The sequence below is a fragment of the Cydia pomonella genome, chromosome 26 (assembly GCF_033807575.1).
Source record: "Cydia pomonella isolate Wapato2018A chromosome 26, ilCydPomo1, whole genome shotgun sequence".
Classification (NCBI taxonomy): domain Eukaryota; kingdom Metazoa; phylum Arthropoda; class Insecta; order Lepidoptera; family Tortricidae; genus Cydia; species Cydia pomonella.
The window spans coordinates 7747124-7764231 of NC_084728.1; the positions used below are offsets into that span (position 1 = coordinate 7747124).

The following is a 17108-nucleotide window of genomic DNA, read 5'->3' on the forward strand; positions in this document are numbered from 1 at the left end:
GTTTTTATGGTCATTACCTCGAGGACCCAAAGGCGATTGGTGCTATTGTGGAGTGCTTTATTTCATTTTTGTGAACATGATAATATTTTGCAAAATAAAAACCAATTTTACTTACAATAATAATACAACAGGATATTCGTGGTGATAAATGCTTGATGTTTAAAAAATATTAGTTATTCGAATAGGAAATTTACATTTTCAATCGTGGATGGGAATAAAACAAGCATTTCATCTAAATCGTCTTTTATTACAACTTTATATACATACAATTTCTTTCTAATAATTTACGCAAACTTAATTATGTCGACTGTCAAAAGTATTCACATAATATCTTAAATACAACAATAAAAAAATATGAATAATTTGACGATTCACATTTCATTTGGACTTAACCATAGAGTAGCGCCATTATAAAAAATATTTTTGTAAACTTCAACATATTGTTACAAAAATTATCGACTTCAAGATAAAAAGACCCTTTTATTTCTTTAATTCCTACTTTGAAAGGCACTTTCATTAAATAAATGTTTAGTTTGTGACATTATCAATACTTTTCATTCGAAAAAATAAGGAATGTCCTTAATGCATATTGAGTCTTACATTATTAAATTTATGACCAACTCAAAAATATATTTTTGATACGAATATATCTCATAATAGTTTTCTTTTTTCATGTGTTCGCAAGATTATTCCGATTTGAATCGTTTTATTAGTAACAATAGCGAAAAAAAAAATATATATTCGTTATTCATCATCAATTTAGTTAAAAAGTTAAATATACCCCATTCTAAATATTGTCAAACTCATGACAATAAAGTAGGATATCAGCATTTGCCCCCGGGCAGTATGGTACAGAAGCAACTGTCTAAACCTACTTAGAACTTCTGAAAAGAACCCATTTCATGAATATTAAGTCTGATTTGGTGTTACAGAAACTTTGTCATTTTGTGAGGAAAATGTTTGAGTAAACAAATATATCATTTAGACATTTTTTTGGCTAAACTAGTTTCATTTGCTCTTCGGACTGGAGTCTATCGCTTTAAACGAATAACATTGAGTAAAGATATAGAACTAATACGATTAATACAGTATTATGGAGATACTTACGTAAATTAATCAAGTATATAAAACAAACTTTACAATAATTGGTGCCGTGACCAGGATTCTCTTTATTCGCTTTTCATTATATTTTGAACTCTGTTACAAGTGCATAAAATAGTATTTAATTCATTTGATTGACAGAGTTTGGGTTTAGATTTCAGCGAACACGAATTGAATTTTCACCCAGCATCGACAACTCCATAATATTTTATTCTATATCAAGATTAATAGTTTGTGCTTCATGAATACATTATTAATGCAAAGCGAATACATTAGGTATGTTTGCGCTTTGAAGACATATAGTTTTTATAAATAAAGCTTTTACGGTTTCATTTTTACGGATTTAGACTTTTCCTTACAATTTTAATAATTTATGAGCCTTGAAAATATGGTTGAATTAATTTCACTGAAACCATTAACCGTTCAGAGTAACAGAATGAATCCAACAGATAGATGAGACATATTTCAAAATTCCTTTTTCCTCATACAAATCACTTTCACCACTCCTTACTTCTGTCAAGAATACCTCAAACCTATTGTGTAAGACACGTTACATTCGTCAATTTGTCTGTCAAGTGTTAAAAAACACATGACAGCAGTAAACATATAAAATTATGCCGACATGGTGAGATATAAGTCTCAATCAGCTGGTGGGACTACTATTATAGTGCTACCGCTATCATTAGTGCTATATATCTCGGCTTGTTCAATACTCTTAATATAAACTACATCTCTAATTACCTTCTCCGTTTCCTCAGACTCGTTTCCGTTCAGTTTGACAACTGACACGTGAGTTTGTTGTTCTGCGTCTTTCTTGATAGATACGGGAGATTCTTGTCTTATATAAACAGTTTGCGTCGACCGTACTTTCCGGAATCTCATGTCTTTTGGTAACGTTGATGCTTCTCGCGGTTCTAAACTCCTGGTAGGTGTTACGCTTCTGGTTCTATAACTAGAGTTTAGACTTTTAGGTAATGTGTTAGTGTTACTGGTTTCTGTAGTTATATCGGCGCTATCAGCTTTAACTAGACCGATGTCGGTGAAGAATTTCTTGAATTTTTCTATGAAAGATGGTGATTTCGATCGATTGTAGCTATTCGATAGTCTCTCGATTACTGTTTCATCTTCTACATGTTCCGGTATGTTGGACATGGATTTATGTTTTTCTAGAACGATTCGTCTTTTACTTAGATCTTCGTCGTCATCGATGAAAGGTATATCTTGTAAATTATTTTCGTTTCTAGTATCCACTGCTGCGTCTTTGAGAATCTTGACAGGACTTCCTGGCACTTGCGTTTCTATATATATTTGAGGTACGCTTGTGCTAGTATTGTCTGTCTGTATTCCGCTGTCGGCTAGGCTTCCGTTTATATGAGAACTGCCCGCGCCTGTGCTGAGTACTTTAGTTAATTGTGCGGATAGACTGTCCATTCTATCTTGGACCGTAGCTCTATATACGTTGTCTAAGTATGACGGACCAGGATCCCTTGGATTTAAGTTTGACGTATCGAAATCTAATCTACGCTGGAAGAATCGATCTCTATCCAAGTTTTTGAGTCTGTCTGATAATACTGAAGGGTACTCAGTGGGTATTTGAGGATGTCTCTGGTTCCAGGTAGATATAGTGGTATCCGTGAAATCGCTGAGGCTAGATCTTACGGAAGACTTGGGCGATAGGCGGTTCTTCATCAACTCTGGGTTGTAGTCTTTGATAGGTTTGTTGTACTTTCGTCCTGTGTAACAGTAGACGATATTTAGTGTAGTTTTTTGGTACATTTCAGTTTATTCTTCCGCACTCCATGCTGCTTTGCCACAACACACGCGAACGTCAATTTTAAATTTAAACTACTTCAAATAAAAAAGGGGTGGGGAAGGGAGGGGAGAAAATAAACTGAAATGTATAATAATATATGGGTACCATTCGCATTCACTGTTAGGAGGGGTTCAAACTACTGTTAAAAAAATAAAAAGTAACTACATTAAGGGTTAGTAGGTGATATGGGTAGGCTTTGAAATGAATCGACTTGAAAATAATATGTATATAAAATGCATATATATGACTATAAACAAGAAAACCTTTATTAATATTACAAAGAAAGAAACAATTATATTGCACATCTCCTTGTTATTTCAAAAATAAGTAATACGCGTAAAAATTGTAATAAAAATCCTGTTTTTGAAATATACCAAGACACAATTCACATAATTATTGCCAAATAAACCACCATAATCCCATCGAAAACTTTCAAATGTTTACGCATCACTAAAATGACATAGCCAGATTTTATGTTTCATCTACACAACAATTCGATTCGAGTCGATTCATTTAAAACTGTATGATAACATTGATGAAGTAACTAAATACTGAAAACGTCTGCTCCAGTCGCTAATAATTCTTTTTTAACAGCCAGTATCGAATAGTGACGCCCAAAGTGGCCAAATATATCGTAACACACCTGTGTTACCAATAGAAATAAGGTTGTATACCGATATATTTGGCCACTTTTTCCGTGGCCACAGTTAATATAAAAACATGAAATAAACAACTTTTTAGAGGGAAAATTCTCTCTTTCTAAACAGACAATGCGAGCAAACACTTTCAGTAATCCAGATCCAAATATCAGTCATAACTCCTGCATAAAACAAATGTTATACAGGTGTAACACGAACACCATGTATATTAAAAAAAGTTGTACCTGGCGTGTCGATCTCCTCCTGCGGCCTAACCGGCTTGCTGATGCTTTTCCTCTTCGACGGCGAGTGTTTCAAGGCTACACATACAAATTATCATTATTATATGAACTATACTTCATTTATTGTATAAACGCTGTGAGCCTAAATGTCATAATCAGTTGACTCTGTACGGTGTTCGACAACGAAAAAGTGTGTTAACTAAAATGTTCAGATATTAATTATTATTAAAAGTGGAATTAGAGTCAAAAGTGATAAACCACTAATTTAATATTTTTTATATCTTTCTCATATAATCAAGTTGATTAATCAGAAATTGTAAACAATTTATTAAATTCCGTAATTCTTAACGAAATAAATATCTAGGCTTACAGTTTTCATACACATAAATGAAGCTCATTCTTAAATATTACGGAGATGTTCTAATGATTGCTATTGAAAAAATAAAAGCAATTTTTTTTAACACTGAAATATTTTTATCACAAAGTAAATTTTTACCAACTTGAAAAACTAGACACTTTTTCATGACAAAATTTATGTCTTTTTATAATTATTTACTTATAGTTGAACAGCAATCTAATAAAAACACCTCAATAATGGAATAAAGAAACAATCTAAACATTAGCTAGAATGTGTGATTAAATAAAACTTCTAAAATGCTCATTAAAAGAAGCATTGCTCAAAAAATCGTGAAATTAAGGCGTTGCGTAAATTAAAAAAATTAGGCGGAAATCCTAAAATACCTTAGTATAATAAAATTAAATAAAAAGTTTCGAAAAACCATGCTTAACAAAAGATTTCATAACTCATAACGTTTGAAAGACAGGAGAATGAAAGAGCTGGAAAATAGACGAAAGGAACTTCAATCAAAAAGGGTAAAGTATTCTAATGTATAATTTATTATTATTATTTATTTATTATTTCTACGTACAGAGTTGAAAGACAAATAGAAGGGCCGCTAAGACAAAACTGAGATTTTAAGACAAGCCGATTTCTTCGCGTTTACGCACGACACGCACACATTCACGTATCGAGGACGAGCGGTGAATAGCTCAAACCCAAAAAGTGATGAGTATGTGTGCGTGCGAAATAGGCGTGGCACGAAGTCACCGTTTTGTCTTAACGACCCTTTTATCGTTGCCATACTTTTATTTAAAATGTTGGTAGTATAGTGTACAGTCGCCATCAGGTATATCGGAGCGGCCAAGGCGCTCACAAATATCTGAACAGTGAACATGTCTCTATTGTCAAGTCGTGAGTGCGTGTTCAGATATTTTTGAGCACCTCAGCCGCTCCGATATATTATATCTGATGGCGACTGTTTATAATATTACGCAAGAACAATTAAGTAATATAATCATGAGTACAGTTTGCTAGAATTATTAAACAAAATGGGCCAATACTATGTATTTCGAAATACAAATTCTTGTTATTATTATAAAACCAGTTTTTGTGAAGTTATTTTACAAGTATTGATTAACTGTCATTTAATTATCGATATAATGGACTTGGGTTTTCTAATTAAACAGTATTTTTAAATCACCCGTATTATTACCCTTTTTCATCAAAGTTACAGAGAAACAGTCGCAAAATGGCGTCTGGCGCAGCAAAAACACTCAATACTGATAGGGATCCGTACACGGTGGGAAGGAGTTGATTACTCGAGATGTAACACTGAAGAAATTCGAACCTTATGTCATTTTATTTTAAGTTCAAATTTCTTCAATGTTATATCCCGAGTTAACAACTTCTTCCCGCCGTGTACCGATATGAGAACTGACAAAATACCAAACAGGGTAGCAAACTACGACCATGGTTGGATGGCTAGCGATGTGGAAGTCAGACCGAGATTGAATTTAAACACATTGATATTACACGAGAAGGCTAGTTCATTGACCCTCAGGTTTCCGCTGACGAGATAGTGACGTTTATCACACATTTACATAACTAGAAATGTGGCCTATTGCGGGCACTTCATTCTATATGAGATACAAATAAATCTTACAAGTACCTACTAGGCGTTTTTGTTTTATACTATAGTCTGCATCTTTAGGTAGTTAAATAAATGTAAACAGTGTTTTCACATTTTCGGGTTCTTCAAACATTTATTAGTTAACCAACCAAATTTAATAATTGTCTGGATCTGTTCCTGGCTATAACCTATGTTACTCTCAAACGGCTAAATATTCGATCTCGTTTTAGATTCTTTACTAGGGCGAAGTAATAGCATATACGAGTATTACAAAACTAAATTACTATTGAAAAACCTAGGAAAAGGTGGATGGATTGTGTGAGAGATGACATGAAACGAACGCGAGGGAATGATGAGATGACGGGTGACAGAAAGATATGGAAGGAAAAGACATGCTGCGCCGACCCCAAATGAATGGGATAAGGGCAAGCGAATGATGATAATCAAATTGTCCCGATATATTAACAGAATAGCGCGATTATAGAGCAGCTTTGTTGTTACATTATGTAAGTAATATATCGTGGTAAAACTTCTGTAAGAATATGTTTGCCACATCGAGTTCAATTGACTGGGTGAATTTTCTTGTCCAATAAAATACCTAATTGTGATTTGTTTACATTATTTTAAATACCTAAAGATACAGACTACACGCGTTAGCAAGAGAACGACGAAATGTTCCGAAAGGGTCCATATTGGATTGCATAAAAGTTTAAGTTATATCTGTGATACGCTTAACAACTTGTGTCATAATCATCATTGCGCATACAAATGAAAAGTGATAGTATATTGTGTCATACATTTTTAGCCATAATATTTGATGACATACATAGTAGTTGTAATTTATTTTTTGTGCATACCTAACGAACCTAACCTAACATTTTATGCGAATTAAATTTATGACTATAAAAATTAAGATAGGTAATAAAAATTATGACAACTCATTTATGACAAAAACCCAGTTATGCTCAGGAAAATTTATATTATTCTGAATAAGATTTTTATGACTTACAATTTTATGCAGTGTTATGACAATAAAAAATATGACAAAAGTTGTTATGCGACCAGAGGGAGTCCCGTTCCGAAATGTTTCATGTTTGGCGACCGCACTTTAGTACCATTTTTATTAGGACTATCATTTACCTTAATCAAATCACTGAGGCAAGTATAAAGCAGTTTATCATGCCTTAATTCGTTTTATTACATTTAGAAACGGCTTTTCACTAACGCATATTTGTGAATTTATTTTATCTTGCCAAATCTAAAAATGATATAAAGCTTTCCAATTGATAATAAAAATTATGTCTCGTCAACGTTTTCACAATACTGCATGTCACTTCGCTTTCTTATTATATTAAATACTCTATTATCATTGTGTTTAAAAACGCAACACGACAATCCAAACTAACAACGAGAAAGGGGAGACTCGACCAAAACGGGACATGCTGGAAGACCTAACGACCAGACTTACTCAAACCTCCATGGACGCGCACATTCCGAAGACGGACAATTGTGTGGAAAAAAGGGAAAAACACATATTATTTTTCGAAGTTTCCATATAAAATTGCAAAAGGGGAGACTGGGGACGTGCATGACTAGATAAAGTCATGCAGAAATGCGTTTTTGAAAATAAAAAAAAGCCAATTGTACAAAATAAGTGTTTACTATAACATGCCTCGAATGCGAAACTGAAAGTACGTAAACGATTAAATTTGTTAAATAAAAAACACCACCAGCGGAATGCCTACTGAAATTTTGGTTTGGGTGTTGGTGAGCCGTTTAGTAAAATCTAATTAAAATTTTATAACATCTACGTGACTAAAAATTACATTACAAAACTATCTTATAAACCAATCAATGTTTTGTTCATGTTTTCGAGCATTTTAATTTAACCGGCACATTGCCGCATGTAATCAAATTCAATGCTAATTACCATAAGGATGCAATAAATAATACATGCCTTCAGTTCTCTAATATTCTAGCACAAAATGTTGGTATCCATGCTAATTCTATTAAAAATAGTACTCAAAATATTCTCGTAATGGTTCCGAAACTCTCAAGCCCTAGAAATGTTAGTAAAAATATTTTTTACCATTACTTTTAAGCTACAATAAAATGAAACATAACATGAAAATAACTAAAACCTCCACCATGTCAACGTGGTCATTCCTAGAGGTTAGCTAGCATATACTACTATTAAAAACTTCTAATAAAACTCAAAATTTTGTTTTTTAGGAAATTCTTTAAATAAGGCGTTCTACGCAGTCAAATTCTATTTTCAAAACATTATTCAATGATACATTATAACCCCCCTTATTGATAAAACTGACCAATCTTACAAACCTAAAAGTAGGAGATATGTTATAAGGAATATGTCCCCTCATCTGTTTTCATTTAATCCTTTTCCAGGCATAGTACGATTTATCGTCCACATACGCGCCAATACACTTTCAACCTTAGCCATCCGATTTAAGGTTCAAATTAGATTACACTTTCGGAAAGTGACTTGCCTTCAAATTAATCATCAGAGATGTATTGGAATATATTCTATTTTTTTGGGAAAACCTAGTAGATTGGTGCGGCCTGGAAAACGGTTATTTGTAATAAGAAATAAATGATAGATAATATTCACATTGGCACATTGCAAATACGTTGCCTTGTAAAATTGCGTACGGACATTTTTTTTATAACTTTTTTGTTTCGTTACTTAATCGTATGTTATATCAAATGAAAGCTTATTTTATATACAGGGTGATCAATCCAAAACGGTCAGTATGAAGAAGTCAGAAACTATGACAGATAGCCACATCTGTTCTTAGGAAACGGCTTCGATTTTAAATTTAATAATAATGACATTCAATCTTTTATTAAATCTCTCATTCATAACCGGGAATCGAACCTGGTCAATCTTTATGTAATCGCGTGTAAATAGTATTTACTGAAATAAATTAATTATCTTATTGTCGGGTATTTCTTTAAATCCTTGTGACTTCGTATTATCAACAATAACAACGAAAAACTCGCAGAATTTATACCTAACATTGTTTACATGATTCGAGCAGGTTCGATTCTCGGTTATGTATGAGAGATTAAAAAAAAAGATTGAATGTCATTATTATTAAATTTAAAACCGAAGCCATGTTGCAACCTATTTGCAATGTGAATATTATCATCATTTATTTCTTATCCCAAATAAATAACAGACGAGGGTAGATAATCCTTATCAATTTATAAAGTACCTTAGACCATTCGTTAACATTTGTCTAATAAAAATTACGGATAAGAACAAACTATTATGAATGTTGATCAAACATTTTGTAAGTAAGATTGCCAGTGTTTAAATCTTTACAACATGTAAAAAACTTTCCATCACACTTGCTCGAAAAATAACTCATGTCATGCAGGTGTACTGAAGGACAAATGCCTATATTGTTCACGAGGGAGTTATATGCTAAATATTGTAATTAATTGACTGACTATGTAAATTTTATTTTTCTTGAAATGTTATCTGTTTGTATGTTTTTATTTTCCTGACATCTATTTTTCTAGTGTGTAAGCGAATTGGTGTAGTACTGTAAGCTTGCACTGTGTTAAATAAATAAAATGATAAAAATGGATTGTGGAAAAAAGCTATACCTAACTCCCGAGGGAGTTATAAAAGAGCTTTTTTTTTAATTATTCACCAATTCATACGAACGAAGTACGAATAAATGAGTTTAACTTTTAAAATACTGGCGTATATAATTAAAATTTTCACTTGTGTTTAAAAAACGTTTAAATATTTTCACACAATTTTCAATCGTGGCTGAACGCCGGACGGGGCTTTAATTTGGGTCATATATACAAAGAATTGCTCGTTTAAAGGTATAAGATAAGATAAAATATGTTCGACCACCAACACCCGCCCCGGACGGGCACACAGACACCCCACAGTACCTATGTAGCTCGCGACCAGACTCCGGAACTTGCGGTGGTTCCCTTTGATCCGGGGCAGGTCCACTGGCGAGATGTAAGCAAAGCACTCTGAGCACGGCGAATTTCCTACCTATTCCTATCCATGTCGCACGCTTATTGATATCCCGCTCACACAATAATATTGACTACCAGCTTCGTGGTTAGACAGCAATATAATTACACAAAACAAAAAAAAAAAACACTTTTTGAATGGGATACATTCATACGGTGAGTATGCACTTTTGCAGCTCGCTGTACTCTGTGCATCTATTCTTATTAAGTGTGTCTTACTATAGCGTTGGCATTTCAAACTTTTCTAAATATCTAGTTCAGCTGTCAAACTAAAACGTCGCACGTTTTTTAAAATGATTATCTTATAAAATGTTTTGCTATAGAACTTGACTGCATAGTATGTAATATTCGAGTTTTTTTTTTTTTTTTCATTTATATCCCATATAAGTACGTAATATGTTCGACCACCAACACCCGCCCCGGACGGACGGACACACAGACACCCTACAGTACCTATGTAGCTCGTGACCAGAGTCCGGAACTTGCGGTGGTTCCCTTTGATCTCGGGCAGGTCCACTGGTGCAACATTTTAGCGTTAACAATTGTTACACAGTTAAAGGACCGTGTCAGACTGTAGTCGGGTGACTCTTTAGCGTCCGCTGGCTCGCGCGGGTGAACGGAGCGGGCGCTCGCACGCGGGTGACATCGTAGGTAAAATCCGTCGCACACGTCCGCGCCAGTTAACGTTCGTGGCCCTCAGCACACGGCGAGTAAGCGTAAGGATCAAATAACACTGACTGGACCATTCAATAATAATAAATAAATAAATAATCAAACAATAAAAATCTTCATCTGACGAGAAAGAAAGATCGTCGGCACCGACCTATATCCGTCGAAGATATCTGACGCCAGCGACGCCATGATTTCAACCAATGAGATTCTACATATAAAACGATTATACGCTTAGTCGACGCTTGGTGCCCAGAACTCTATGCGTCTCGTACTTGTAACGTGTTTACGATACGCCTACGCTTATGCTTCGTGTGTCGAGGGCCTAAGCCGCTCACCCGCCCCGTGCACCCACGCCTACTAGCGGACGCTCTTATAATTATTTGGTTAGTTGACGTACGGGTACAATATCACAGACACTTCGGACCCCTAATTTCTTTGGACACTTTTTTGATACCACGTCGGTGGCAAACAAGTATACGGCCCGCCTGATTTTAGGCGGTCACCGTAGCCTATGGACGCCTGCAACTCCAGGGGTGTTACAAGTGCGTTGACCCTTTAACCAGTACACTTGTTTTTTTTATGAACCCCATACTGTGTTCAAACTGACGAATAAGACACAAACCCAGACGGCTCAACGAAGCCACGCCGTTTTGAAATGTATATATTTACGGTCACGTCTGAAATAATCGATACGGAAAAAGTGCCAAAAATATGTATACACTACCCTAATATATGGGCCATAAGATCGTGTATACATATTTTGCGCACTTCGATCGTGTCGATGTTTTCATACGTGACTGTATGTATGGGCCTTTGTTGCCTGATAATAAAAGATTTTTGATTTATTTTTGTAACCCCTCGAGAAACCCTTGGCAGAAGATTCTTTTGAAGAATTGTCAAATTGGTTGTTCGGTAGTAGTTATGAAAATCATAAAAATGTGTCCAAAGACATTAGGGAGACAAAAACGCTCTGTTATAGACCCGATCCTCCATAATCTTATACCAATTATACGCTCTTTAGATCGCAGTTTGTATGCAAATGTTATTTCCGTCGTTACTGAGTCCAGGGGTCTTCAAACTCCGGCCCTATCTACGGCCCGCGAAGCGGGAGGGCCGAAGACCAAACATTTTGGAGACCCCTGCTTTAGTAACCACAAGTCTTAGACACAGTCCTGTTCATCTGACAACACTTTTTTTTAAATAAGTAAGTAAGTAAATGTCAGAACTAGACAATCGAAAATATCTAAGGGTGGTATTCCACGTGTCCAATATCTTTGTCCAATGTGCATTTAATCAAAGAAATTTACTAGCAACACTGACGTTTAAACAAATATTACGAATGATATTTATTCAAAATGGCAAGAGGCTGGATGGGATGTCTTTAGTTCCTTGGAGCTTGGGACTGATGTTCTACTCTGTATCTTTAGGTATTTAAATAAAAGTAAACAAAATCTACCATTAAATGGCTACTTAAGCCAGTTGAGGGTAGATGAAAACATTACATGATCAAATAATGTCGGTTAAAGTCAGGTCGTTCAGTGACATATCCAGGCGGTTTTGTATTTGGTTGGTTAACCAATAAATGTCATAACTACCCGAAAATGTACAAATTGTTTGTTTACTTTTATTTAAATACCTAAAGATACACAGTATAGTTTGGGATGATCTGTGCACCTCCAACGGACTAATATAAAAGCGGGCGCAGCGGCGGGAAGCACCGACATTTTGAAACGTAATAAATATAAGAGCCTCAGTAGAGTACCATTTCCAGTCCATGGGGTCCCAGCGCGCACAATTTTTTTGCAGAAAAAGCGAAGCGTCTGGTTGACGTAACTGGTGACCGAACAGCTGGCGGCTTCCTCGCACAACGTATCAGCATTGCGATACAACGAGGAAATGCCGCCAGCATCCTTGGGACAATGCCTCAGGGGCCTATTTTAAATTTAAGCTAATTATAGTAATAATCTGTATATATCCATTATGTATATTGTTATTGTAAATAAATATGTGTAGATTCAAAATGGTAACGCAAATAGTATAAAAACTTGAGCCAAGATATTGGATAAATGGAATAGGCCTTTTTCAAAGAAATTTGTTAAATATTGAATATTGAAATCGGACAAAGATATTGGGCAGATAGAATACCACCCTAACACACCATAATATATGTTATAATTATAAATAGAGTTGTATTCGATATTTCTTGCATCTGTTTACGATAAAAATTACACTTGGATTTAATAAAAAGTGTTATCATTGTTAATTTATGTAATTTTGTGACTTAAACAATTTATTACAGACTTTAAATACAGGCAAAATATCATTGATTATTTTTACTACTAATAAGTAGTTTCATTTTTATTCGTAAGTATTATTTTTTGTCTCAAAATTACATATCATATACACATAATAAATTACTCACATTACCTTGATATAGGATTAAACACATATGATTAGCTTGACATTAAAAGGAATACATACTTAAAACTACAACAGTAAGGATTATACTCCACTAATTAGTATTTTACTTGGGATATTTTAGCTAAATTAGCTCGAGTGAAATTTACCAAATTTCTTCATATGAATTTAAGTTTGTAATAAAAAATTACTTGATAGAAAACCATTGAAAACTTACAGAAGTTGTCAAAGGCCATATATTTATCCGTGGCCGATCGTAAAATCAGGCCGATCGTAATGTTCCTGTGTGATGTTTTGACGGTAGTCACATTAAACCAATAGATAGGTAGGATAGCTTCGATAGGTTACTTCAGATGCTCAAAGGGCTAACTCTCCAGAAATAGATATATCAACTCGGGGAACGAGACCACAGAATAAATAATAGTACGGTCGGTTCCCCAACTTAAGTAACTAAGTAGCCATACTAAGTTGTATAGAAAAGTGAATACTTATGTTAGGGAGCCGACTGTACTACCGTACAGAAAGGAAACTTCCTACAAAACCGAAGCTTGACAGCGATTCAGGGCCTAGTCATGTTGTTCCTTTCTAATGTATGGCACTATCCCTTTCGGGTATATAGAGTCGTCAACATTTATGTAATTATCTTATCTGTGGTTGTGCACGCAAAGGAACGTCAAGTTGTGCCAACCCTAATAATTGCTCGGAGCAATACTGAGCCGAACGGAAGAACGCCCGAACGCTCTAGTTTCCTCCCTCTGACGAGACAAAGATTTTCACGTTCTACGATATGCCTAGGAATTTCATGATCTGCCTGATTTTACGCTCGGCCGCCGACATATAGTCTTTGACCACCAAAGACGGCATCAGATGCGCACGATCTAAAATGAACCTTAACGCTATCCAATAAGGTTTACAATGGTTAGTACTATGAACATGGTGTTGTCCTTGCGTATTCTTTGGTCAACTTTTCTTGTGCAATTATGTAGTGACCTATGAATACGCTACTACCACAAATATTACGTTAAAGTAGGGAATTAATACCTCCCACTGATATTAAAACCATGTCTGTGAGAACGAGACAAAGCTATATAGTCAGACCAAGCTAAGTTAGCAACGATTTTGATAGCCCAGCCTGTGCAAGTGTTAAGTAAATGTCATAATTTCATAGAATTTTGACGTTTAAAATAACACTTGTACTGTCTGTGGCCAAAACCGCTGCCAACTTATCTTGGTCTAACTATGTTTATGTAATTTTAATTGGTTTTGGTAAATTTCATCCAAGAAGGAATCGACATTGCTTTGAGTCCTAAATGATTCATAGTGAATAGAAGAAAGAAAGGAAATATCGATAGAATTAGGTATATCCTCTCATTTTACTACCTAACATATCCCATTTATGTAGAAATGGGAACTTATAGACCAAGGCTCAGAACCGGTTTTAAAAATAGCGGTAAATACTGGTTTATTTCGGTTTTACTCCGAACTTTCATAAAAACGCGAAATTTTTAAGAACTTTATTGTAACCTAAATAAACCGGTTTATTCGACGAGCGACAAGACATCGGCCAGCCTAGTGGTGTGCCGCGTTAACAAAATAGGAAACATAGGAAGATAGCGATTTTTATTGTTCTAAACCGGTTAATCTGACAAGAATTTTATGGAAATATTTTCTTAAAAACCGGTTTAAAAATAACGGTTTTACGAACTGAACCGAAATAAAAAGGTTAACGCGAAGTACATGGTTAGGAAATTTAACCTGTTCCCGAGCCTTGTTATAAACAATTACACACTTAAACATCTTTTTAAATTTATTAATTTAAGTGTGCCTTCAACCTTTCCTCAAATGTATCAAGTAAGATAAAAAATAAAAACGTGTATTGTAAAGTAACACTTACACGAAGGTATCTTCTTGAAGACGGTCTTGGCCATGAAGTCGAGGAACCTTTGAGCGTAGAAGTTGGGTCTGTGGACTGACACAGTGTCCTGAAAAATAAAACGTGAATTTCTTAAACTGCAAGGTCGCCATGTAAGGTACAAATATATGAGTTTGTCTAAGCCAGTGGTTCCCAAAGTTGACTTGGTACCGACCCACCTAGTTAGTTAGTTAAGCTGGGCATTTTCCGCAAATCGACAACCATTGTGCCCATATTGCGTAAAAACGAGGTAGGACTACTCTAGTCACCCCAGCTCCTCCACGAAACCTAGCATTGTGGTCACGTTACTAACTGCCTCTTTTAGTGTCATATAGACATAGACATTCTTTATTGGTAATAATAACTTACAGGTCACAACTTACATATTATTACCAGGCCTCGGAGTTTTTTTAGCACGGTAAGACTAAGGAGAGCTATGGAGTCTTTGTTAACATTAAAATTAAGTTCATACTCATACTCATCCTCATTAATTTAGTTCATAAAATAAATAATAGCTATAAAAAATACACCACCATCTTCATTGACGAGTAACAAATAATATGAAGGTAAACAACCCCATAGAATTAACAATCAATATCCATAGAACACGTAGCTATAGGAATGAGTTCTTCAAAATCTTCACATGGTACGTGTACGTTGTTTATTTCATCAGTCCAGTTGTAAAATGTGTAAATAATTGAGACTTTTTCCATGTTCTCTGGAGTGAAACATGTTCTATGTTGGTCAAAAATCCACTTATGACACGAAAAAGATCTTTCCACATCGACTGAAGTTAAAGTAGCATGTTTTAGAACTTCCTCAAATTGTTGTGAGCTTGCCATCGTTCGTATTTCATTAATATCTGGGTTCCTTTGGAGAACTTTTACAAATTTATCTCTAATCGTGTCAGGGCCGAAACATGTAAAAAGCGGCCAAGTGCGAGTCGGACTCGCGCATGAAGGGTTCCGTACCATTTAAGACGTATTAAAAAAAAATCTACTTGCTAGATCTTGTTCAACATTTTACCACTTTGGACACACATTTTACCACTTTGGGACTGTCTCTCGCGCAAACTATTCAGTTTAGAAAAAAATGATGTTAGAAACCTAAATATCATTTTTGAAGACCTATCCATAGATACCCCACACGTATGGGTTTGATGAAAAAAATTTTTTTTTAATTTATTGACGTATTAAAAAAAAACTATTCACTAGATCTCGTTCAAACCAATTTTCGGTGGAAGTTTGCATGGTAATGTATATCATATATTTTTTTTAGATTTTTCATTCTGTTATTTTAGAAGTTACAGGGGGGGGGACACACATTTTTTCACTTTGGAAGTGTCTCTCGCGCAAACTATTCAGTTTAGAAAAAAATGATATTAGAAACCTAAATATCATTTTTGAAGACCTATCCATAGATACCCCACACGTATGGGTTTGATGAAAATTTTTTTTTTTTTAATTTTTATGACGTATTAAAAAAAAACTACTTACTAGATCTCGTTCGAACCAATTTTCGGTGGAAGTTTGCATGGCAATGTATATCATATATTTTTTTTAGATTTTTCATTCTGTTATTTTAGAAGTTACAGGGGGGGGGACACACATTTTTTCACTTTGGAAGTGTCTCTCGCGCAAACTATTCAGTTTAGAAAAAAATGATATTAGAAACCTAAATATCATTTTTGAAGACCTATCCATAGATACCCCACACGTATGGGTTTGATGAAAAATTTTTTTTTTTTAAATTTTTATGACGTATTAAAAAAAAAACTACTTACTAGATCTCGTTCGAACCAATTTTCGGTGGAAGTTTGCATGGCAATGTATATCATATATTTTTTTTAGATTTTTCATTCTGTTATTTTAGAAGTTACGGGGGGGGGGACACACTTTTTACCACTTTGGAAGTGTCTCTCGCGCAAACTTTTCAGTTTAGAAAAAAATGATATTAGAAACCTCAATATCATTTTTAAAGACCTATCCATAGATACCCCACACGTATGAGTTTGATGAAAAAAGATTTTTTGAGTTTCAGTTCTAAGTATGGGGAACCCCCAAAATTTATTGTTTTTTTTCTATTTTTGTGTGAACATCATAATGCGGTTCATAGAATACATCTACTTACCAAGTTTGAACAGTATAGCTTTTATAGTTTCGGAAAAAAGTGGCTGTGACAGAATCGGACAGACAGACGGACATGACGAATCTATAAGGGTTCCGTTTTTTTGCCATTTGGCTACGGAACCCTAAAAATTGTGTAATGTCGTCTATTACTTGAAACGCTTGCTTTAATGGAATATTTGTACACTGTAAT

The 17108-nt window shown here is 34.7% G+C and overlaps 1 protein-coding gene across 12 annotated transcripts in view; it reads right to left on the reverse strand.

Moving 5' to 3' along the window:
- Nucleotides 1–17108, reverse strand: part of LOC133531992 (phosphatidylinositol 4-phosphate 5-kinase type-1 alpha) — a 126068-nt gene that overhangs the window by 24023 nt on the left and 84937 nt on the right. For 7 of the 12 annotated variants that reach the window (XM_061870459.1, XM_061870460.1, XM_061870457.1 and 4 more), the window contains 3 exons: nt 14772–14859; nt 10241–10303; nt 3798–3872 (listed from right to left, as the gene is read on the reverse strand). In XM_061870459.1, coding sequence (XP_061726443.1) covers nt 3798–3872; nt 10241–10303; nt 14772–14859 — 226 coding nt within the window. Of the gene's footprint in view, nt 1–226; nt 2835–3797; nt 3873–10240; nt 10304–14771; nt 14860–17108 lie in introns of those variants that run through there. The other 5 variants (XM_061870462.1, XM_061870454.1, XM_061870453.1 and 2 more) reach the window with 3 other exon arrangements.